Source organism: Epinephelus fuscoguttatus, linkage group LG21 (genome assembly GCF_011397635.1).
Source record: "Epinephelus fuscoguttatus linkage group LG21, E.fuscoguttatus.final_Chr_v1".
In the NCBI taxonomy this organism is placed as follows: domain Eukaryota; kingdom Metazoa; phylum Chordata; class Actinopteri; order Perciformes; family Serranidae; genus Epinephelus; species Epinephelus fuscoguttatus.
Window position 1 is genome coordinate 36640506 of NC_064772.1, and position 25784 is coordinate 36666289.

Genomic DNA, 25784 nt, shown 5'->3' on the forward strand with positions numbered 1-25784 from the left:
CGGCCGCTACGGTTCATAGAGGAGGAGAGCGATTTGGAGGATGCTTCTTCTGAACTGAGGTATGTGAATAGCATATGTTGTTTTTAGCATACCTTGTTTGCAACACTTGCAACAAGTTTCCTGTGTTTAGCTCAACTTTATTATAATTATTTGTCAGAGAGTGTGTGTGTCATGATGTCAGACACACATAGTATTTGTACATATTACGATGATGAAAGTCATTGTGTTTGCTGCTATGATAAAAAGGAGAGATTTTCATTTGTTATCATCCATTTTACTTTCAGTGCTTACCCCTCTGATGAAGAGTCCTCCAGTGACAGGTATTGACATTGTGCCTTCTGTAAAATTATTTATTTTGTATTATGTGGATTTTTTCTGTGGAAAATTGAAAGCACTTGTAATTGAAAAACCTTTATTTGTTGGTTAGGGGAAATTCAAGTTACACTGCACATATGCACCTGGATGATTTTGGATTAGGTGTGTTTGAGTGTGGGACTTGACAATTTTTCCCATTTTTTCCATCACTATCAGTGTTCTCTCTGGTGATGAGTAGCCATCCTGCAGTGGTCCCAGCCATGGTGACATCCCACCACAAGAGAGAGGGAGATGCAGAGGCAGAGACAGAGGCCCTCAAGGCTCTGCTCACCACTCACCACCACACGAGCGTTGGAAAACAATGGACGACTCTGATGAGGCAGCTCCTACTCCCCCTAGATTTTTCCCCAAACGCCCCCCTGGTGTTCACCTCCCTTTCAACCTGGGTAACCCCAGCCCAGGTGAGATCTTTTGCAGGTTTGTTGATGCAGAGGTTCTCCAACACCTGGTTGAATGCACCAACAAAAAAGCAGCGACTAACCAGGAGAAGGGGAAAACATTTGTCTGGATGCCGGTTTCAACTGATGAGCTGAAGAAGTTCATTGGGCTGCTGCTCTATATGTCTGTAGTCCAGATGCCACAGCTGAGTGACTATTGGCGCCAAGGTACAATTTTTCACCAGCCTTACCCTGCAACTGTCATGTCCCGCGACCGTTTCCGGCTCATTCTGAGTAACCTTCACATGAGTGACCCAAAGGCAGATGCAGAGAATGATGCAATGAAAGGTACGGAAAATTATGACCCCATCCATTGGGTCAGATCGCTCCTAAACATGGTCCGCATGCGTTGCCTGTCCTTCTACCATCCCAAACAACACCTGGCAGTGGATGAGAGGATGGTTGCCACCAAGGCCAGACATGGCATGAAACAGTACATGAAGGCAAAGCCAACGAAATGGGGGCTGAAGCTGTTTGTGTTGGCCGACGTGAATGGATACACAGTGGACTACATCCTGTACACGGGAAAGGGCACCATGCCTGTCTCAGGGAATGGGCTTTCCTTTGATGTAGTTGTGGAGCTGGTGAAGAAGGAACATTTGGGGACTGGCTACATCATATACACAGACAAGTTTTACACCAGCCCCCTGCTCTTCCGCCACCTCATCCAGGAGGGATTTGGTGTTTGTGGCACATACCGGGAGGGGAGAATCGGTGTGCCAAAAACAAAAGAGAATGCACTGGACAAAAGGGCATCAAGGGGCAGCATCCGATGGATCAGAGATGGTGACCTTCTGTTCATCAAGTGGAAGGACACCTGCGAAGTCTCCCTCTGCTTCAGTGTCCACCCGGTCTACAGCGGGGACATGGTAGAGCGCTGGCAAAAGACGGGTGAGCAACACCGGAGAGTCTCCATCCCCAGACCCACAGCGGTGACAGAATACAGTAAGTATATGGGAGGAGTTGACACCTCTGATCAAATGCTTGGAACCAGATCCGTCCACCGCAAAACTAAGAGGTGGACCACCACGGTGTTCCAGCATCTTGTGGACATCTGTGTGACCAACAGCTTCATAATCCACAGGGAGGTGTGTGCCAACCAGCAGCAGGCACACAAGACCCGGCAGCAATTCCAAGAAGAGCTGACTGCACACCTACTTGGAACACCACTGAAAGTCTGTCCTCCTCCTCCACCAGCCACCCACCACTACCCTGACCCCACAAGCAGTGGGAATCCAGCTTCCCAGCGGTCGACCAAGGGGCGGCGAATTTGCAAACTTTGCAAAAGGTGCACAAGCTGGATGTGCAAACTTTGCAATGCACCACTATGTCTGCAACCAGACAGGAACTGCTTCAAGCAGTTCCATATTGAGCAATAAGCTAATGTGGAGATACTGTCATGTTTTATTGTGATAGTATAAAGTTATATTGTTAAGATTATAGTATTGTTGTTATGTTGTTATAGTTTTTATATTTGACTTGAGAATGTTGAGAATGCACTTCTTCTGAGTATGTATATAGTTATCTTTTGCACTGTTTTTTGCACACGTTTAGGTTCACATTTCAAGTGTTCAAACAAAACTTCATGTGCAATAACAATATGTGACTTGAGAATGTTGAGAATACATTTTTTCCACATTTACACTGTTTTTTGCACTAATTTTCGCCTATGTATAGTGTTATTTTTTGCACTGTTTTTTGCACATCCAGAGTCCCAGACTCAAAAAATGACTGGTGATTATTCTGAACATGTGTAAGTTCCCATTTCAAATGGCAAAACAAAACTTCATGAGCAATAACAAAATTTGTTTTCATAAAAGCCATGAAAAACAAATCCGTTTTTGTATTTTTCTTCTTTTAAACTGCTGACAATTCCATATAATGCACAATAATCATTAACCAGATGTTGAAAAGTCAAGTTCAAGTATCCCTGGATAAAGGGACCAAAGCTCTCAGACTTAGGGCATTTTCTGACCATTTTACAGGCATAATAACAAAATATGTCCAAATTGCCATTTTAGCTTAAACATCTTAGGAAATTTCTATCCTTTTATTTCTGACAGTTTATTAAATGTAAATATATTTTCTTTTCTTATCAGAATAAACGGAGATCAAAGCCAAAGAGCATCGTCATTAATAGCCAACACGTCCCTGTCTAAATATTTCCTCAGTAAACTATAATCACAAATGTGCCCTTGGTCACTGTGGGCACCGCGCTCAGTGGCTTCGGCACTTTCCGTCCATTTCCGCCACTGCATCGTCTTCCAATTTGATGTTGCCTCCATTTTACTCTCGTGTGTGTGTGTGCGTGCGCAGTGTCGGTGTAAACTGGAAAGAAAACAGGACCCGAAAGCGGACGCGCTGAGAAATTTCCACAGAAATGGACGGGTAATATTTAATCAGCGATGCTAACTCCATCTCATGTGACTTATATCGATGTTTTGCGGAGCAGCGAGTGAGTGAATGCGTCATTTTGAGGGGAAGCTGAGGAGGAGCAGTGTGCTTGTGTTAACGGGTTTCCATAGCCACGCGCTGCCTTCCATTAAGGAAGTGCCTAATGTTAGCATGCTAGCATAACTTAGCTAACGCTCGCTGTTTATTAACGCGCTGCATTGCTAGCTTACGTGTATTCGGTAAATATAACTGGTGTGTGTGAGACAGGTAGACGTGTTGATACAGCTCCACAACAGCTCATTGTCCACAGTAGTGTTTGCAGCGCTGTGCTAACGCAGCGGCTAATGAAGTTTAGCAAACCGTTATGCTAACTAACGTAACCTTACAGTAACGTCGATCCTTTGTGTTGTAGCTAACGCGCTAGCTTAGCTGACCGAGCGTGTCCAGTCAATGTATAGTGCCCTCTCAAAGCATGATTTGAGTCCTGGTTTCATATCACTAACATCGCTTGGACAAATTTTGTTACCAAGCGGAGCTGTGCGGTGTTAAATGGTACCCAGCTGTGCTATTACTCCCGTAGCGTCACACTGTGTTTGCTTTAAAGTGTCTAATATGAAGGTTATATTAAGTGTAGTAGGGTGTGTCAGTCAAAGGCTGTGGGTAGATCGCGCATGGAGCGTGATCTCAATGTTACTTGAAGAGGTGATGAAACATAAATGAGCCCCATGGGAAGGAGTTGCAGCAGCATGACAGCCAGGAGCCAGATCATGTTCATGTGGTTATACAGACACAAATATAAGTAGTACACAACATTAAAAAAAAGTGCAATCTGTATGTGTAAGTGGGAAGTGTGAATTAACAAGTACTGGTATCAGGATGCATGCGCTGCTCGGAGTGAAGCACTGGAGATGTGTTTGTAGGATGTGAACAACATACAGCCAAACAGCTTTGGCTCTCAGTGGGAGTTAAAGTGCTGCAGGACTTGTAGGTGGATATAAGTGAACTAGTTTTAAACTTCTCCAAGACGTACTGTCACAAAAATCCCATAGGAGTCTGTTAAATATGTGATGCATCAGAACATACAACTGTCACACATTTACACTTTTCACACACATCAGATGATTGTGTATCTAACTGTCTTTTTCTATTTTAAATCCCGTCATTTTGATCACGTGAAAATTGTTTCTCTTTTCAGCATCAGTGATGTTGCAGTTGGAGTGAAGGTGAGTTTCCTGCTTTGGTTTTCCTTTAGTGTTCACTACACAGATCCCATGAGCGTGCCTTGGACACTGTAGGTGTGTTTGTTGCTCCATTATGAAACAACATGCACATTGTTATTGCTTGTAGAGTGCTGCAGTTCAACAAGACAAATGGCTTGAGATATTGATATTAGATAGGGGTGTAAGGGTACACAAAATTGATGGTTTGGTATTCACATTGGTTTTGGGGTCATGGTTCGATGTATTTTACGGTACAGCAGGAAAAAAGGCAGAAAACAATAGATTTTTTGTCAGTAATGAGACTCTGACCAGTTAATAATTCTTAAACTGCAGCTTGCACTTGTTTATACAGTGCAGGCACAATGGACAAACCAAAGTGCACAAGTGAAGACACATATTGGGACTCAAGCAATTTGAGCATGAGCTTTAATTTGGTATTAATTACGACGTACAGTATATGTGAGTGTGGTCGCACATGCAGCCACAAACACTCCATCCATAGTTATGACTTTGGCGCAGTCTGAATTTGCAGTGGAAGGCTGTCTGAACACTTTGAGGAGAAGGACTCACCTTCCAGTCTGTTGTTGTCTCGTTTCGTTTCTGTTCCCACAGGCACACCCAACTTCAGTTCAACAATGCTGGCATACATTTAGCTACAAATTGTCGTGTTGGGCTAAGCTAACTAGCATGCTACAGCTGATAAACAGCATCTAGTCCACTGCCAAAACTGTCAGGATAAAACGTGCACTCCAGATGTTCTGTTCCATGCGTGCGAGTAGTAGATATACAAAGTAGGGCTGCAACTAACGATTATTTTCATTGCCGACTAATCTGTCGATTATTTCTTTGATTAGTCGACTAATCATTTCATCGAATAATGTGTTAAAATGTTGAAAAATGTCGGTCTGTCTCTCCCAAACTCCAAAATGATGTCATCTATTGTCTTGTTTCGTACTCACGCCAAAGGGTTTTAGTTCACGTCATGGGAGAGTGTGTAAAACTGCCAATATTTGAATGTAAGAAGCTGCATTAAGAGTATTTTGGGTACTTTTATAGTACTTTTCTATGAAAAATAGTCGATTGATCATCGATTAGTCGACTAATCGTTGCAGCCCTCATACAAAGAGTATTTGACAGCGTTTGTTTTGGTCATACAGCTCACAGCACAAAGCATGTCGTGTACTGCACAGTTTGAGTCGAATACATGTACCTTTACACTAATATAATAATAATAATAACTAATAGAATGTGATGTTTGAGGTTTATTTCAAATAATACATACATACATACACACCTCATGTCTTAGGCAAACCAACACTTACAAAACACAGATTAAGCCATGTTTTTACAATCATTTTTAGATGTAAAATGCCTAAAATGTATTAATGTAAATCACTGTGGCCTGTTTATACTGAACTATCTTAGACACCGGCTACTATAATTTATCATACTGGCACCTACCAAACCCAAAGTAGCCAGCACAGTGATCACAAACCACAGGCGCTTGCTCCTAGCCATTGCAACATGGTTGTGCGCACCGCTCTGTCGTTTTGTGATCAATGTGGCATCTCCATTTTTTTTTTCTTTTTGAGGACGTTAGTCAAGCTGTAGTGATTTTGTGTCTGGACAAACCAAAATACTTTTAGAGCACCCACAAGCTTTTGGAAGTCATGGCACCTCCTTTTGTTTTCTTAAACCATGGCTACAACAACCAGAGGCTGAGCTTTTCCAGGAAAATGTGTTGCTTGTGAGATCATCTTGTACCTAGTCATCAGTTCAAACTTCTCTTGGGATAGCCTCATCATTCTCATGCTCACTTTCTGTTTTTAAATGATCTAAGTCATAGCTACGGTCACCAAAACCCACCAATATTAAGAATGTACCTGACATCCAGGCGTGACACAACCATGTTAATTTCACAGTAAGCTTCAATAAACCAAGTTTTCATTGAGTCTACATTTATTCAAACTAACATCAGTAACATTATTACATTTTATTAGTGATGGCCAAATGAAGCCTCATGAAGCATTTTCTTTAGCTCAGTGCTAAATTGAAGGAAATGAATGAATAAGATGGTGTATTATAGCCCTGATGTATGCATCGAAAGGCCCAGACATGCTAAACAGACTTCAAAGGACTAGCAGCAAAAACTGTTGTGTCATCTCAAATCGCCTGGACCTTGGCCAAAAAGTTGCACATTAACACACCGCAAAGACAGTAGTCGACAACCAACCAGCGTGTACGTTCTGCCCCTGCATGAGACGAAATAACTCCACACCAGCAGAAGGTGGTAGTCTGGAAAACCTGTAGACTGTCATGATGCTAGGTATCCAGTTAGCACGTGAACAATACAACCTAATGTAGAAAGAACAGAGCATATTCACTCTGCACCAGTGAACGATAACACAAACAATCAGGAAACATTTCTGTTAAAGACCTCAGTGGATTAAAAAAAAAAAACCTGACCTTATGTCACAAGTTTGTTTCGATCTCATTCCCTCTTGACTTTAGTGATTTGTTTACTCTTGTCACTTCTGTCTCTCTTCTCATACGCTGAGCTGATCCGCCAATCAGAGCGATTTCATTCACCGACAGGCTCGGTCATCGCGATTAAACATGCTGAATCAGTAAAAAAATACCCAAAAAAAGCAGATGGGGGCCGACGAGGGGCAATAGTGCAGGAAACAGCACACCAACTAGTGCGACAGATGCTCGCCAACAGCCCTACATTGATTGTCAGGACCTTAACATTTATCTTAAGTGGACATGGTGGAAATGTTTAACAGACAGTTTTTCACCTGAAGGGCTCTAAACATTGAATTCTGAAGCTTCAGATCTTAACTGTATTTTCCTGATTGTCTTCAAAGAGAGCAAACTTCCACTAATGCACTGAAACTTAGCAATGAATCTGTATATTGTTTTTCTGGTTGACTGGTGACTCGTTTCATATCTCAGAAAATAGTGAAACATATCTGACAGATTCCTTGAACCTGATATGATGTCTTCAGATTGTGTGATTAACAGTTCAAACTCAAAGATGTTTAATTTACCATAATAAAAAGCGAGGAATAACAGCAAATAATCACATTTGAGACCTTGGAGCCAGTGCATTTTGGGCATTTTTGCGGACTTAAATGATTAATCAAGTATCATAAATGTTGCTGATTCTAACTTAACATTTGAAGCACACTTACAAACCATCAAGCTTCACTTTATTTTAAACCAACAAAACATCCATGAAATAAATTAGAAGCGACATGCCATAAAGATTTTAAATGTATTTTTTTAAACATGGAACCTCCTACAGTCAGATTTCCTTCAAGTATGTGTTTTGAACTTTAACAGCACAATGGCTTTAATAGAATGGGTAGAGCCCTGCTGATCACCAAACCTGTTTCCTTTATGTAAGCGCATTGTTGTTGTGGCTACCTAATCTGATTTGTTGAGTGCCTGCTGCATTTCCATCTGCACCAAACAAAGTTAAAGTCGTCTCTCGAAGGGAAACGGAACAGTCATAAAATTCAGATTCCTCTGATATGGTGGGTCTTTGTCATCCTGTTTATTTCATCAATATTTCAGTGTCAAAGACAAAACAGAGGGTTGCCAGCTGTTGGGAGAGAAATCATTTATTGGATTCTTGTAGCCCGTGCACTGTGTGCTCACATTTTGGCCCAAGTCAGACAACTTTATTACCCTTTCAATTTATTTGTGTCATGTCGCTGTAGCAGGGCCTGCAACATCTAGTTTATCGGAACCATAAAGAATGTTAGTGACAAAAGAACAATTGGTTCAAATTCAGTCAGACAGAAACAAGGAGGGGTGTATGAAGCTATTATAAAGTTGTGTGTGTAATGGGTCCCCAGCCAGGTTGCTCTTCATCCCATCAGTCAGGTTTAAGAGCACAGGGCGCCCGTCAGCTCCAGCAAGCCTTCTGGGACCTGGAATAGCTCAGGATGAAATGACACATCTTGACATCTTAAATTCAGCAAGATTAAACCCACAGCAGAAGATGAGCAGACCACTCTTCTGCTGTTTTATGTCCCTTTTCACCCACTCTTCTTCCCTCCTTTTGTTCCTCTAAACTGTCTTCAGAGACCTCTGCTTTATTGTTGTCTTTGAGGGCTTGTCTGGAAAATGGAAATAGTTTTCCCCCATTATTTCACAACTGTGCCTGACTGTCTGCCTTTGTCTTTCTTTCCGCAGAGAGGATCAGACGAGCTGAGTATGTACAACAGTCCCAACTCTGGCATGAGCAGTATCAGTGGTGAGTTCGTTCCGACCACCCTTGAATAGGGAGGGTCTTGACGGAATTTACAGGAAGCAGTTTGATCGGTAGTGACAGACCGTATTAAGAGGAATCAAAGGATTAATAGGTGTTTGAAAAGCGAAACAGGCTGCGTGAGTTGAACCGTTTTCCCACGGGAGCTATTTAGTGTCTGAATAACATCACGCTCCTCAGTAGGTGGGCACCCACACACAGAAACATGTGACTAGCACAGACATAGTGGATACCACTGCATTGTAATGCCTCCTCACTGTTGAGATGTTATCAGAAGCATCTCAAAGAAAACTGCAGAATAAAAGATGACTCAAAGAGCTGGTCATGCCACCACAAAGTTAGGCTATTAAACTCTCTGCCGACAACATAAGAACAATGTAAAGGCAAACACAAAGGTCTTTAATCAAAGTCCCAGTCAACCTCTGCTACACAACACCCCGTTTCCAAGCTAATGTCACCCCAGGGACCCGTCCAATAAAGTGAGATAAAGATTCTCAGACTGCCTTTATTTAGGAAGCTTCACAACATCAGCCATTGGTGATCTTAAATAACCCATCATGCAGGGGTGGATTGATGGTTCTTTGAGTGCAGGATTTCCCAGTACTGCTATGATAGCTTTAAAAAAAAAAAAAAAAAAAAGAAGGATCTGTAACAGATAGCCTCCAACCTTTAGCATGAGTGGGCTGGGTGTTGTGCTACAAAACAGAATTATAAATCATTTTGTGGTAGTTTGACTGGCAAAGACTGCTGTGTGCACTCTCAGCACACTGAATCTTTTAGCATCAAGATTATTCATGTGCCGTCATTATTTCTGTTTTCAAGAAAACCAAGATTCACAGTGGTGTATTTGACCAGTGCAAAATGTAACAGTAGTAAGAAGAAATAGGTGAGAGTACATGGCTCTGCTATTGACACATACGTTCTCACTATGTTGTATAACAAGACGAAGATGTTCTGCCACCAAATTCCCGTCAGCGTGCATACTCATACATTGGGCTGTGGGTCTGACTCCATGGACGGGTGATGGTGACCTGGATGAGGTCAGATTGCTTCAGAGTTTAAAATAATTCCTAAATGAAATGCTTCCATGTGAGAGCTAGGTATCTCTGGGCAGCGACTTAAGCTGCAATTAACTATCTGTTTAGTTCAGAGGCACTTTTTTTGTGCCGCGAGAGAAATGTCTCTCAGTCACATGTTTGAGTTGAGAGCTGACATGATTTGGCATTTGAATTGACTGAATTTGAGTTGATAGACGGCACATAAATGATGACGCCCTGCACGTAAGCTGCAAGGCCAGTCCTGCATTTGAAAGCAGTCAGCATGTGCCGTAGGCTTGCCACGATACCAGAATTTCAGTAGTCGATACCAATACCAGTGAATTCCCACGATTCTCGATACTCATTCGATACCACGATAAAAATCAAAAAACAGAACTCATGTATTTGTAAGTTCACTACTTTATTAAAACGGTTTCAAACTTTGAATTCACTGATATGGTGACAGACAATTAGTCTGATAATAATTGCTTGAAACGCAACGTTAAGTAACATTAAAGACGGTATTGTTAACGTCGCATAACTTTAGCCATCTGTTCCAGGGTAAGTTATAACGTGAGGTAGCGAGTACTTGTAGCCGCCCCTATAAACGTAGTAAGCTGGCTCTCAACCCCAAATGATGTAATGTACATTTCAGGATAAGTATAACATAACGCAAGTGGTGGTAAATTGAAACTCACTCACCTTGAATTCTTTAAACAAGTCAGGGTGTCTGTGTTGTAAGTGTTTAGCCAAGTTTGAAGTGTTTCCTCCTTTGGTCTGGAAACTTCGAAGGCAGCGTTCGCACACTGGTTTTTGCGAGTTTATAATTACTCCGCTTTCATCTGCCTCAAATGCAAAATATCTCCACACGCGACTCCTACTACCTGACTTTTCGACAAGCCGAGGTGTGGTGGCTCCAGCAGCACTTGTAGAAACCATTGTTTCCAGCCAAGACAATGGAGAACAGGCCTTCTTCTTCGGCGCTCGTCCTCGGCACAGACTGACACGCATATACTGTCCCCGTCAGTTCTGACAGGAATTGACATGGCTTGCTGAGGGCAAAGTTGTATCTGGTACTTATGGTACAAAAAAAACCAAACAAACAGGTACTGATATATTTTTTGCGTGTTGGCATCGACTTTGTACCAAAGTATCAGTTCTCATAACAGCCCTAATGTGAAATTATACATTCTCACGGAGCAAAAAAAGATGTCCAAACATGGTAACTGGACAAAGGGGCTGTCGTGCAAATTAAAACCGATCGGGTCCAAAAAAAAACCCCAGCCTTGACCCTAAGTGACCCTATACTGTTTCTACCCAAGCCTGAACCATGACAGCAGTTTTGAGCCCTAGCCTGGCAACAAAGCCACATTTCTACTGTTGGAAAAAAATTCTTCATATATTATATATTTTGAAAATATTAAAAAATGTTTTACAAGCTAAGGTGTGTTTCCTCGCACCACTTCTCCTCCTTCTCCTCAATTGTGCATTACAGGTTTGGCAGACAGACAAATTTTTACTCCCTTTATGCACAAAAATAGATGCGTCCATTTCAGACGTTGTAAACGTCACTGCTCTCATACTTCTGTGCTTCCTTTATGTTGGCATAGATACAGCCAATATATGGCGCCAGAGGGAAGATTCAAAAATGTCACAAAATGAAGTGATGGTGGAGAGGGCGTAATAGTGTATCTTTAAACAGAGGTGGCGTTGTAGACAGTGGTGGTCTGTGAGGCCATTAAATACATCCAGACATGTGGATGGAGAATTGTTTTCACTATATCACCAATTTGTTCCGTTCTGCCATTATTTAAATTTCTTTGTCGTCTCCTACGGGGACATCTCACTTGAACTATGCGATCTGTGATGATACTGGTACATAAAGAGAGATAAAACGAATGCTGCGTCCATGTCTCACACTTAAAAATGAGCCCTTGGTGTGCGCAGCGGTCCACGTTGACGATGATCACCGCTCTTTGCCGCATGTTATGCATATCTCGCCCACTGCTGGGGTAGCAGAGGCAAACATTGCCAACCAAGTCGCCATTCAGCCTCACGTCCCTCGTTTTCCGTCCCTCTCTTGTGTGCATTGTCTTTCTCCCCGTGTTCTCCAGTCCCTTCCTCTTTCTGTCTGTCTCTTTCCCTCTTGATTCAGTCCATTAAAACTCCTCCCATTTACACACGACAACTGCCAGTTTCATTACAAAAATAAGAAGATAAATTGTTAAGAACATGACCCGATTCAAGCCCTGTGGAATAATGAGAAATAACAGCCCGACCAGGCTCCAACCCGGCGGGTCAAATCAGGCCTGATAGAGCTCAGGCCGAGAATCAGAGCTTTAGTACAACTGAGTGCTTAAGTAGATTAAAAGAATTCAGAGTCCAGGCTTCCCCTTCGTCATCAGCAGTCTAACGCTGAGGGCTATAAAGAGAACACATGAAGCAACGCTGTGAGGGTCCAAGAAAATCAGCACTCACAGCACTTAACATGCAAACATGAAAATACTGTGTGTCTAAATATACAGTACATTAGCTGATATTAACACCCAGGAACATCATCAATCTCACATGCACACCCAAAACTCTAACAAGTGTTGTGTGTGTCTTCAAAGCCTGATATATCTTTTTCCTTTGTTGTCCCAAAACTATTCAAAACACATCAGTGAGTCTCATTGTTGCCCTGGGTCCTATGTTCACACACTCTACTTTATTTTGACTCACACACACTGTCCTGCTGCCCCAAATACTCATTAGATCACCAAATATGGATCAGTCCATATTTAAAGGGGCTGAAAATAGTCCCTGTCAAGTGCACTATTTGCTCCTGCTTGAGTAACATTTGCTAAAAATGACATTAGCCAGCTGTTTTAGGAAATTACTGAGCTGTAAGTTTACCTTCATGGTTGTATATAGTCATGAGGATGATCTCGTCAGTTGGACCCAGTGGGCTTTGGGCTGAGAACAGGAACTGAGAGACAGACAGACTGACACGTTGTTGGTTATGATCTGGCCTAGAGATTTAAAGATGGACTGAAAAGACATTGCTTTTGGCCTTTTTGTGAGATTTGTTGACCACAACAAAAATACAGTATATCACCAGCTTTATCCTTCAAGTCACAGTTGCTATCATTGCGTTGATTAGCACAGTTAATAAGTGTTTATGCTAAACTTTTAGATGGGGCATCCAACGGCAGTGACAGTAAAAAACTGAGGGTGGAGGAGGCCCCACCGTCTCGTGTGCTCCACATCAGGAAACTGCCCAACGAGGCCTCAGAGACAGAAGTCATCGCCCTCGGCTTGCCTTTTGGCAAAGTCACCAATATCCTCACACTGAAGGGAAAGAACCAGGTGAGTGGAAGAAACTGAAGTTGAGGTGTATTCTTAAGAACCACGCAACATTTGTCAGACTTCAGTTTTAGATGATGTTTTCTTTGGAACAGTGGAGTGTCAGATCTTATTTCTTTTTTCTGCCTCGACCTGTCAAGAGTCCACTGTCATTTTATTGTGTCACGAGCAGTTGGACTCATCCGGTGGTGTTATCTTGTACTGCATCTGAAACATGCCCACAGCCTCATACAAAAGCTGACCAAAGGCCTATTGTCTGGGTGCAGAGGAGGAATGTAGGAGATACTTGGCATTTGTCCCCTAGATTCCTGTCAAGTAGAGCTGCTTTGTTCTCCTTACAGTACCGATGTCGGTGTGTCGGCTAGTCATGATCGATCGGCAACTGCATCATCTCCATGTTCAGACAGCTTCATCTGTGCTGGTCTGATAACTTATCTGTTGCCACCACAGTGGTGAATCACAGTTCACTCTGATGTACACTTTGCAGCAGTGACCTCAGGCACAGAGGCTGTGTGGTTTGGCCTGTTTGTCTGTTACACACAGGACATCTAAAATTACTTTACATAATTCAGTGAAAATAGTTGGAAGGTTTTTTCCAAATTTAGTGGAAACTACGTTATCTGATGAGGACTTGTTAGTCGCTGTGGTGGGGCATTTATCAGAGCTTTGCTTTCTCTTTTCTCCTCTTCCAGGCATTTTTGGAGATGGGGACGGAGGAGGCAGCCATCACTATGGTGAACTACTACACCACTGTGACTCCTCATATCCGCAATGTCCCCGTCTTTATTCAGTACTCCAATCACAAAGAACTCAAAACTGATGCTGGCAACCAGGTGAGTAGAGCCAGACTAACAGATCACTGTGTTCCGGATATTCAGTCAAGGGTTGCTGCAGGTTTTTATTTAAACCAAACACCCATTTCATTAATAAGCATACTTATGATATATGGCAACTACTCTTGTGCATAAGTCACACCAAACTGACATCAACGCACTAGTGGCGACGAAGGCCGACTGTTCCTTTGTCTTGTGTCGCCTTTATCTCAGCCAAAACTTATGCTAGAACACGTCAGAAAGACTTCAGCCAACAGTCAGTCAGCACGTAATTTCTGCACCTGTGTGTAGTGATGACCAAATGAAGCTTCATGAAGCATTTTCTTTATTTTCTGAGCCCACTAGATGGCGCTCATGGTTTAAAGAGAGAGGCTCAAAGAATGGCAATTCAGTGTGCTTTCAACCTTTTGTTGAACAAAAAACGCCATCTAGTGGGCTCAGAAAATAAAGAAAATGCTTCATGAGGCTTCATTTGGCCATCACTACCTGTGTGAGAACAGTAGTCTGTATTTGTCCAGAAGACTGAGAGGACGGATTCAAGACGCCAGTTAGCACATACATAACACACCTGAGACAGGTTCCACCACCAATTTAACACACTGAATCAACTGAAAAACAGCAGACAAAGGCCACAAGTGCCACAAGTGCCTCCAGTGCAGGACACGCCACAAAAACTAGGGTGACAGATGCTCACTGACGGCTCACTTATTGTCAGCTTGGTGTGTCGGGGCCCTTAGTATTTGATTGAGAACTAGAGCCTTTTGTTTGGCTGTCTAATACCTTGAACAGGGTTCCCATGGTCAAGGAAAACCTGGAAAAGTCATGGGATTTCGCAGACACATTTTTAAGGCCTGGAAAAGTCATGGAATTCTGTTGTGTGTAATAAAATTGCGACAGTAATCCACTGTGATAATCTTCCAAGCAATGCAACATAACTGCGGAAACCAACAACCATAGAGGCTACCTTTTAGATGTTTGCAGTTTAATAAGTACAGAAATGGGTCACCATCTTGTCTGTTGAGCCCCGATGATGATAGTGGCTGACAGCTTGTGTTTGGCCGTAGCGGACCCAGGCGGTGCTTCAGGCAGTGTCGGCAGTCCAGTCTGGTGGGTCACCAAGCTCAGATGTACAGGAGGCTCTGGCTGCGGCCTCCAGTCCTGTGCTGCGGATCATCATCGACAACATGTTCTACCCTGTAACGCTGGATGTACTGCAACAGGTATGGGACGGATCAGTTGGAATGTGACAGAATATCCACTGTTTGTGCTTAAATGTCGAAGTTTGTGTTTATTTTTATTTTTATTCTTTTGTTTGCAGATTTTCTCCAAGTTTGGTACAGTCATGAAGATAATCACATTCACCAAGAACAATCAGTTCCAGGCTCTTCTGCAGTTCAGCGATCCTGTCAATGCACAGCAAGCCAAACTGGTGAGCAGTCGTATACCTACAGCTTCCACTAGTCATATTATGCGTCTTTATTATTCATCACCTACTGTCTGGTTTACTGTTTGCAATACCAAACCAGCTGAACATAGGCTACTGTGTGTGTGATGACTTCCTTCCTCCCGCCAGGCACTCGATGGTCAGAACATCTACAATTCATGTTGCACGCTGCGAATCGACTTCTCCAAGCTGGTCAACCTAAATGTCAAGTACAACAATGATAAGAGCCGCGACTACACACGACCTGAGCTGCCTGCTGGTGACGGCCAGCCCAGCCTCGACCACTCGGTGGCCGCTGCATTCACCAAAGATTCCAACTCCCTCCTCGGTAAGATCCCAGGTAGATCACACTTTTATTTTTCTTCCTTTTATCTTGTTGTTGTTTGTGCCAACTGGCTGAATTTATTCTCCTGAGACATTTTGATCAGAATCTGGACAGGTTTGAATAATTTGTAAGCGCTGTGTTTTTTTAAACAGTTTAATGAATATTGAATGGTGGCTGCTGCTGCTTGATAGAGAGTATCAGTCATTTGGGGTTGGTTTAAAAGTTGCATCCTTGCTCAGTGTTGTAATGCTGTGGTTTAGTGGAAGTGCTGCTCTCCATTCCATGATTGTCTTGTCTGCCTCCCGTCAGGAGCCCTGAACCCTCTGAGCGCGGCAGCGGCGGCTGCTGCTGCTGCAGGGAGGGTGGCCCTAGCTGGGCAGGCGGGGTCCAGTGGGGTCCTGCTGGTCAGCAACCTTAATGAGGAGGTCAGTAACACACCTGCACAGACACCAGTCAGATGGACCATCTAAGGCTTAAAGTCCACCACCCCTACCCACCACCTTCATCCCTCTCTTTGTTTGTTTTTTTGTTTTTTATTTCCTCATTATGGCCAGTAGTCTTTCTTGTGCTGCTATTTTCATTGTCTAGTGTCTGTCATAGAGGTCATGTTAGGAAGGTCCATGGTGGGATGGTTTGTACACATTTGACCTGAGAACACAATCACGTTAACTAAACTACTTAATTTAACATATTTAGCTCTAACACTTGGATGATTTTGGACTATTCTGCTTTTATGCAATATTAGGAACTCTCAAAATAAGAAAGCAGAGAAACAACTCTTATGTGAGATTCCTTAAGAATGAGAGGGTGGTTTGTGCACCTGTAGATTTGTTTGAGCTTTTGATTCTACAAAATGTTTTTCTGTAGTCAGGCTGATAAAATCTGTGGCAGAGACGTCGCAGGGCTTCAAACAACCAAAGAAAATCTTGGTCGACTGAAATTCTACCTACCCTTCAAGCAATCAGTTGGTCGATGGGCAGAAAAAAGAAATCAGCACGTTGTTTCTAGATGAACTACATGACCACAGTGCACTGAGCACACTCTACTTATGTCCACCAAAGTGTCCCCCCCCCGTCACAGAGCTCGACATTATCACTTGCCCTGAGTGGAAGTTTTCAGACCAGTGGGATGTCTCAAGGCAAAAATAAATGTGATATTCATAATAAACTGCGCACTGTAACGCTGGGAGTGTCCATCTGAGCTGTGGATCTGAGTTACCGTGTGTCAACCTAGTCAGTACAGTATGTCCCGCACCATTACCCCTCGTCATTCCCCGTTGGCTTTTTCAGTGATGGCCAAATGAAGCCTCATGAAGCATTTTCTTTATTTTCTGAACAGAGAGCCTCAAAGAATGGCAATTCAGAGTGCTTTCAACCTTTTGTTGAACAAAAAGCGGCGTCTAGCGGGCTCACAAAATAATGTAAATGCTTCATGAGGCTTCACTTGGCCATCACTACTTTTTCGGCCAATTGAACATGTTGAATTAGCGACCGTGGAACCTGTTGGTGAATGAAATCTCTGATTGGTAGTTCAGCTCAGCACATGAGAAAAGAAACAGAAGTGAGGAAAGTAAACGAAGTCAAGAGGGAGTGAGACCAAAACAAATGTAGTTCATAAGGTCAGATTATTTTTCTTTATCCACTAAGCTCTGTAGCAGAAATGTTTCCTAATGGTTTGTGTTTTTTTTCACTTGTGCTCAGTAAATATGCTCTGTTCTTTCAACATTGGATTGTGTTGTTAATATGCTAACTGGCTAACTAGCACCATGATGGTCTTCTAGTTGCCCTATTTGAACGACTAATACAGACCACTGCCATCTGCTCACGTGAGGAGTTATTTCCTCTCATGCAGGTGCAGAATAGTCATGCTGGCTGTCAGCTGTATCTTAGTAGTGTGTACACGTAGAACTTTTGGCTGAGACATGCCGATGTCGGGCGATGCAGCAGGGGGCCTTCATCACTGTTAGTTCTCTGAAGTCAGTTGGTGTGTTTGGGCCTTAACACTGCATGTGAGGGAGACGTACTGTTTTTAGCCCAGTAGCTAATATCTCCATCACGCTGCTCCAAAAAGGGCTCCAGTGTGATCATATCCTTTTCAGAAGCTTTATAATCCAGCCCTCAACTGCAGCTTCTTTTTGGAGACTTAGTAAAATAAATCCATAAAGATTAATCTGACACTGAATGTCCTCTGTGATTTTTATTTTATTTTATATTATTTATTGTGGTTAAAAATTAAAGTTGAAAACACTGCGCTTGTAACTGGAACCAGCCGTCCAGTCACAGTGGAGATGGGGTGGGACAAGTACCACAAAGGCCAATCGTTGGTGATGGCCAAATGAAGCCTCATGAAGCATTTTCTGAACCCACTAGATGGCAATCCGGGTTTAAAGAGAGAGGCTCAAAGAACGGCAATTCAGTGTGCTTTCAGCCTTTTGTTGAACAAAAAGCGCCATCTAGTGGGCTCAGAAAATAAAGAAAATGCTTCATGAGGCTTCATTTGGCCATCACAACCAATTGTCACGGGGGAAATCTACAGCTGAAAAACAACTGCACTTTCAGCTAGGAAAAGAAACGCTTTGGTGGACAACCAGTAAGAATATGGTTGGACCAGAGCATATCGACCAACCAACTGGCCAGAACGTGTCGGCCATAAAAAGTAGAGGATATTACTCGAGTATTGTTTTTTTAGATATTTACAGAATATTTTTGAACCTTAGAGCTGTTAGGTGTGGTTTAATCATTGAAGTGTCCCAGGGGACATTTGACATCACACCTGAAATTCCACACCTTTTTAGAAGAAACGTCTGGACCTCATGTTATTCCAGTTAGTTTTGATATGAAGTAAAAAATAAAGTGTCTAACCTTTTTCTTTGCTCTTCTAGTGTCTCATACATACCCAGAACCTTGCTGTTTTTACCTTTTTTTTTAAACTTTTGGTCAAGACTCATTATGTCCCTGTATGAGAGAGGGGGATTTCTGTCACCGCACCAAACTCCCCTCTTTCCTCCTCCGATGTTCTGCCCCTTCCTCCTCTTGTCAAACCGTACCTAACTCAGCTAACTGTCTCTCTTCTGTTTTTCTCTCTAAGCTCTCCTCACCTCTCCTCAGCTCATATGAAAGCTCATATGAAATCATTCTGTGGTCTCCTAACCTGTGTCTGGGAACAAATACCTGCCTCTCTGAAACGCTTCTCTCCCTCTTCCTCTGCATATTTTTTTTGACTGTGACTTAAATAGCATCTAATTTGTCTCACCTAATGTCTCTGTCTCTTTCCTCATCAGTCTGTTCTCTCTGGCTGTGAATGAATGTGTCATAGCAGAGCCTTTGACAGTATCTCAACCATTCAAACTAAACACCTGATGTTAAGATACTGTGCTTAATCTTTCTTTTAGCCTCTCAGACTTGTGTGAACGCCACCTAAGTGGCCTTCACATCAACTCTTGCATGCCTAATTGTACTTGGAAACAAAATTTGAACTGCATGGTCTCTTAACTAATTTTCTCCCCTCAGCTTCTCACATCCTTGTACTACCATTCTCCCTCGCTGAAAGATTGTATATCTTCAGACTTCCGACCTGCTGCATGTTGTTTTTATCCCATGGTTATGACTTTATATTGCTGATTTTATTATGATTTTGACATGAATGTACCTTTACCCCATGCTTGTCCAGGGTGAAAGACATTTTGGCGCAAGTTATTTGCTGTATTTTGACTAAAGAGAACATTGATCCAAGCCATTATCTCTGACCAAACTACCTGCATTATTCCAGTGTACTGACCTATATTTTATTTTTTGTCCCTCCCCCTCCTCACTTTTTATTTTTATTTTTTTATTTTTCCCCCAATTTGCATTTGCCTCCCTATTCATCTCCCCCTCTCTCTCTCTCTCTCTCTCTACCCCCACCCCTCCTTCTCCCCCTCCATCCATCCTGCCTCCTCCCTCCACTCCACGTGCCGGTGGGGGACTTTTAATCCCCTCAAATCGCCCCCTTCTTCCTCCTCCACCTCCTCCTCTTCCTCCTCCTCCTCCCACATTAACGAACCTCCCTCCTCCCCTCCATGACTCCTCTCTCGCCGCCTGCTCCCCTCCTCCATGACCCACCACCTCCATCACTCTCCGGGGGGAAAACAAAAACCACCATTCCTCCTACCTACCGTTCTGGATTGATCTGTCCATCTCTACCTCCGCTCCGCTCCGACTCTTCTACCTCTCTACCTGTCTCACGCTGCTTGTTGCTCTTCTCTCCCTCTAAAGATGGTTACGCCCCAAAGTCTGTTTACCCTCTTCGGTATGTTATCGTTAGCTCTCTCTCTCTCCTCTCTCCTACACTCTCTCTTTCTCTTTTTCTCCTTCTCTCTTTCTTCTACCTACTCTTTTTGTTCTATTTTCATTCTATCTTTGAGACATTTATCATTATTATTATTATTATTATTGTTGTTATTATCAAAGGCTTATGTATATTTGTTTGCGCACAGCAGCTTATTGAGTAATCAGTAATAAATTTTGGCCCCCTGTTTATTGGTTTGGGTTAATGTCCATTACTTTGCCCCTATACTTCCCTATGTAGTAATCAGTTAATGCACGCTTAAGTCATTATTTTGCATGCTGTTTTAATTTGTAGCCATCTGACACAGCTTGATAACTTATCTGTTTAGAGGGTGTCTCTTCTCTCTTTCCCTCTTCTTTCTACACACCTCTCACTCTAAAAGTCTACTGTAAAGTTCTTGTGTGTACTCTGCTAGTCTCTCTTCTGTGTTTCTTGTCTTCAAATATCCTTGTCTCCGATGCTAACTTTCTGTTTTTTTTTCTAACTGTCTGCTTTCTCTCCACTCCACCTCTTCTCCTCCTGCCTGCCTGTGGCTCTAACGCAGGAGTGTACGGCGATGTCCAGAGGGTGAAAATCCTTTACAATAAGAAGGACAGCGCTCTCATTCAGATGTCAGATGCCAACCAGGCCCAGCTGGGTGAGCAGATGTCACAGGCATCCACTTCAGTCATTCACGTCTAATTGTCTTGTGATGCTGGTGGCCGTGTTTGTCCGGGGCCTTCGTCCTTTGCAAGGGAGTCACTGCTGCATCCAACCATACTTATTACAGATATGAGACATTATAGTGACACAATTTCTGACTTTTAAATTTCAGTTAGCAGTGGAAGAAACAAGACAATCAAGAAATAAAGACCTTGTTTTTTCACTTTCACTTACAAAAGTTACTCTATAGCAGTGGTTCCCAACCGGTGGGTCGCTGGTCCCTTCTGAATGGACTGTATATTATCAGCAAAGGTGTCAAGTTTGTAGTACAGTGAATTTCCGGCACAGAGCTTTTATTTTGAAGTGCTGTTTCTTGCTGCAGAGCAAGTGACTAACACACAGCTGCTTGACAGAGACCACAAACAAACTCAAAGACACAGTCGAACACAATTATGATGCTAAATGTATATTAAACAGTTTGGACCTTGAACTAATGACTAAGGAGAAATCTGGACCCTGTGACTGCACCAGTTGGGAACCACTGCTCTACAGGTCACTCTGTTGGTTGGTCAGTCTTTGTGTTGGAGTGAATGCATGAACATGTGGATGCATGCATGTATGTGATTGCAGCTCCTGCGAATTTGACCTTGTTACTTAGTGTTGTACTTGGGAGCCAACTGCCGATTTGATCCTTATGTACAAAACCAGATCAAAGCACTTTATTTCACATTTAGGAAATATGACCTATGTTTTACGGCATTACAGTGAATACTAGTGATGGCCTCATGAAGCCTCATGAAGCATTTTCTTTATTTTCTGAGCCCACTAGATGGTGCTCATGGTTTTAAGAGAGAGGCTCAAAGAATGGCAATTCAGTGTGCTTTCAACCTTTTGTTGAACAAAAAGCGCCATCTAGTGGGCTCAGAAAATAAAGAAAATGCTTCATGAGGCTTCATTTGGCCTTCAGTAGTGAATACCACAACAGACTGCAGCTTCCTCCTCACTGACCTTCTTTTCCTTTGCCACTCTTAAAGCAATGAGCCACTTGAATGGCCAGAAGATGTACGGGAAGATCATCCGGGTGACGCTGTCCAAACACCAGACTGTGGCGCTGCCTCGTGACGGCCTGGACGACCAGGGCCTGACCAAGGACTACGCCAACTCCCCACTTCATCGCTTCAAGAAACCCGGCTCCAAGAATTTCCAGAACATCTTCCCGCCGTCGGCCACCCTCCACCTCTCCAACATCCCGTAAGTACCAAGGCAGTCAGATCGTACGTGTCATACGTACATCCGTCCGCCCGTCCCTTTCTTGTGAACATGATATCTCATGAACGCATGAGGGATTTTTGTTTGGCACAAATGTCCCCTTGGACTCAACAATGACTCGACTAGATTTTTGTGGTCAAAGGTCACTGTGACCTCACAAAACATGTTTTTGTCCAAAACCCAAGAATTCATACGCTAATTATGACAAATCTTCGCACAAATTATTAAAATTATATCCAATAGGTCAGAGGTCAGCTTCACTGTGACATCGTCATGTTCTGTAAAACTTTTCTGACTATTACAGAACGTCATATCTCAGGAACAGAAGTGGAGACAGTTGGTCACATACTTAATTGGTGACTCTGATCTTGAAACTGTGCTGACTGACATGGACGTAAACTGTAAGAGAAACTGTGGTGTGCGGAGACATACAAACGATGGGGTGGTAACTGTAGTTCCAGGTTTGGAGATCAAAGTCTGCGTCAACCTCAGTACAGTGGAGGTCAGTGGACTTTTGTGAAAGCATTTAAAAACTACAAAAAAACATCAGAAACGTTAACGGGGGGATAATCCACAGACGCCACTGTCAACAAGAACGAGTCCCTCTGGAAAGTGTTGACAGCAAAGTCTGAGACTGTGCCATTAAACGCATGAACTTCCTTCCAGACTGTAATCGGTGACCTTTATTTCAACAGACAAGATGTGACGGAGGATGACCTGCGGCTGCTCTTCTCCAACGCTGGAGGCACTGTGAAAGCATTCAAATTTTTCCAGTACGTAGACCTATCCTGCTGTAAAGTAAATCATATGTACTCACAGAACGGGCCCCGACAACATGATAACGTTGAAGACCCGTCTCTGATCGATGATTGATTCTTGTGCTAGTTTAGTGTTAGGTTTGTGTTGTACCTCAGCAGAGTTTATTTCTGTGGTTCTTTAACTGTCTTATTTTCTTAGGGATCGCAAAATGGCTCTGATCCAGATGTCAACAGTGGAAGAGGCCATCCAGGCCTTGATTGACCTTCACAACTACAACATGGGAGGCAACCAGCACCTGAGAGTCTCCTTCTCCAAGTCCACCATTTAAACAATCTGAGCCACAGTACCAGGGTTCAGTGTCTTGGAGGTGGTGGTCAGAAACCTTTCAGACTGTGTCTGGACACTGTGGGGGGGGGGGACCACATTGAGTAAATCAGTTTTGTTGTTGGGGTTTTGTTGATCCTGTCATTCCTTGAGAGAGACTGAAATTTTTGACTTGCATCCTTTTTTTAAAAAGAGATACTGGATCCTCCCAGCAATTCTTATTGGTACCTCTGTATTTTTATGTCAAGCAAAACAATGACATGATTGATTGTCCCCCTGTATGATAGTTTGGTGTAGATCAGTGTTGAATTCTTTATTTAGTTGAAAAGATACAGTACTTATGTGCCTTACTTGACAATATGAACTGTTTCTACAGCTGGACACATTCATGAATTGCTCCTTTGCTTTTGAGGCACATTGGTATTGGATATTTTGGGGGGTTAGTGAGAATGTTTTGTCGTTCTCTAGACATTTTCGAAGCTGTGCCACCAACCAGGCCAAGCTTGTTTTGTTTTAGACTCATAACATTTTCCCTTTTAGTTTAGCAGCAGGAGACGATGTTCCCGAGGCAACATGTATGGGTTGTGACAGGGAGCTTAACTTGAATTCCATTATTCCACAAGTATGTCGAGTGTAAGATCGTTCTCCCCCAGTTTTGAATTCAAACGTCACATATCACGATGTGGCTCGTGGCTAAGTATTTCTTTATTCGTGTTTTTGAAGCCTTCCATGCTTTTTTTTCCCATAGCAGTGAGATGTAATTGTCAGTGACAAAGGTTTTCTAAGCATGTCTAGTTATGGTAGGGTCTCACATCAGAAAGTGTTGCATGCTGTATGAGCAGTTAGAAGATGAGTCCACTGTGATTTCATTGTCATGTGACAGTTTACTCGAGAGGGCTACTCAGTTGGACCAAAGTTTCTGTGCCTTTAGTGTTCCTTTGAATTCATTTTAACAAAAAGCATTTGAACACACTGATACCCAGACTTTTAAGTGGAGAGTTAATCCCGTTTTTTTTAAACGACCCAACAGGACCTTCTGACTCGAGGTTATTCTTCAGAAATAATAGCTATGTGTATTTTTTTTCTCAGATTTTCTACAGATTAAAATGTAAGGACTTGGTTTAGATCTGAAGAGGCACAATTAAAGGATGAATTATTTTCTAACAAGGTGAGGTGCGCCTTGGTTTCCTGCTTTTTGAGTTTTCCCTCTCATGGTCTCTCGTGTATTCTGCATTACGTCTGTAGCATGCTAAATAAAACGATTCTGTAGCTCTGCATTCACCTCCTCTGTCTCTCTCCTCTGTTCTGTCTGCTCTGCTCACTTCTGAAACCATCTTCAGTCCCAGGGTGGGAAAGAAGCCAAAATTCATTTTGGAGCCACTTGAAAACAAGCTCTAATAAGCCAGATTGAGCCCTCTGATGGTACTAATTCACAGGACAAGAAGTACATTTTGTTGATGCGTTTCCCACCCTGCCAACTGACACAATCTATTCCTTTGATGTCTTGCTCTTCTCTCTTCTGGTAGTTGCCTGTTTTCTAATCAGTCTCTAAGGGCCTCTGCTCTCCTGACAATCTGTCTGATCTATCTACTTGCTCTCACACCTTTTATCAATTACATAAATGGCCTCATTTGTCATTTTTCCAAGCTTTCTGCATTTTGCGCCACTGCCAGCTTTGGAGTATCTGTAAGTGAAATTGCTTCATACGCAAGCATAGATGGATAATGGCATATGTTGAGCCGATGAAAGCCACACTGTAAGATGCAGAATCTCACGGAGCAGAGGTTTCTGAAAAACCGCGCCTGTGCATACCCACAAAGCGTTACCTGGCATTATGTGTAAGTCAGGGGTGTCAAACGTACACCCCAGGGGCCAGAACCAGCTCGCCAGAGGGTCTGATCCAGCCCACTGGATGACCTTTAACACCTAACAGTGATGCACGTGAAGGCTAACAGGTGCCAGGTTTCAGGAGCAAGTTAAACATTGAGTAGCGTTCTTCATGTTAAATGCGGCTTCAGAGGCTTTTCCACTTCGACGATAACACCGTTCTTTCATGTCATTTTGGTTGGGTGTGGTGTTGTCACGACTACAACACAGGAGTGGGAATGTATGGAAAAGTGCACATGTAATGACTTCGAGTAGTGGACTGACTGAGGAATAACAGAAATATTGTTGAAATTGCTTTTTTTCTTCTGAAGACATGAAGTAGAAAGTGGTTTCTGGCAGTTTCAGCGATTCACAAGGTGCATGGAGAGTGAGGAAACACTGGAAAATGTCAAGAGTTTTGACAATTTTGACTTCTTCTGAAGACATCACAGGCTGTTTGTCATCTGTTTTACTGTTGGGGCCCACCTGCAATTAGTGATGGCCACATGAAGCCTCATGAAGCTTTTTTTTTTTATTTTCTGAGCCCACTAAATGGCGTTCATGGTTTAAAGAGAGAGGCTCAAAGAATGGCAATTCAGTGTGCTTTCAACCTTTTGTTGAACAAAAAGCGCCATCTAGTGGGCTCAGAAAAAAAAGAAAATGCTTCATGAGGCTTCATTTGGCCATCACTACCTATACAGTCGGATCAAATCGGACCGTATGTGGCCCCTGATCTAAAATGAGTTTGACACCCCTGGTCTAAGCCAAAACTGCACTCGGTAATTAAAGTCCTGTGGCCTGACCAGCACCTGTGATCAAACCCACCCAGGCTCCAGTCCCTCACATTAAGCTGGGTTCTCCGTTCTTGAATTCCAAATCCAGCGGAGACGTCTCTTTGACTGGATGGTG

The 25784-nt window shown here is 42.9% G+C and overlaps 1 protein-coding gene across 7 annotated transcripts; it reads left to right on the forward strand.

The window, feature by feature from the left end:
• Positions 1–3069: 3069 nt before the first annotated feature.
• On the forward strand, positions 3070–23985 carry LOC125881986 (polypyrimidine tract-binding protein 2-like). 7 transcript variants are annotated; one of them, XM_049565526.1, is made up of 14 exons: positions 3070–3200; positions 4402–4429; positions 8630–8690; positions 12918–13090; positions 13780–13920; positions 14985–15140; positions 15239–15349; positions 15494–15704; positions 15999–16114; positions 19943–19976; positions 20560–20652; positions 21692–21908; positions 22622–22699; positions 22884–23985. In XM_049565526.1, exons 1-14 carry the CDS (start codon positions 3193–3195, stop codon positions 23011–23013), a joined length of 1557 nt encoding a protein of 518 aa, XP_049421483.1. In that variant the 5' UTR covers positions 3070–3192; the 3' UTR covers positions 23014–23985. The 7 variants fall into 7 exon arrangements, with proteins under 7 accessions (XP_049421483.1, XP_049421485.1, XP_049421486.1 ...); XM_049565528.1 differs by having other exon boundaries at positions 15494–15692; XM_049565529.1 differs by having other exon boundaries at positions 8630–8648.
• Positions 23986–25784: the final 1799 nt, after the last annotated feature.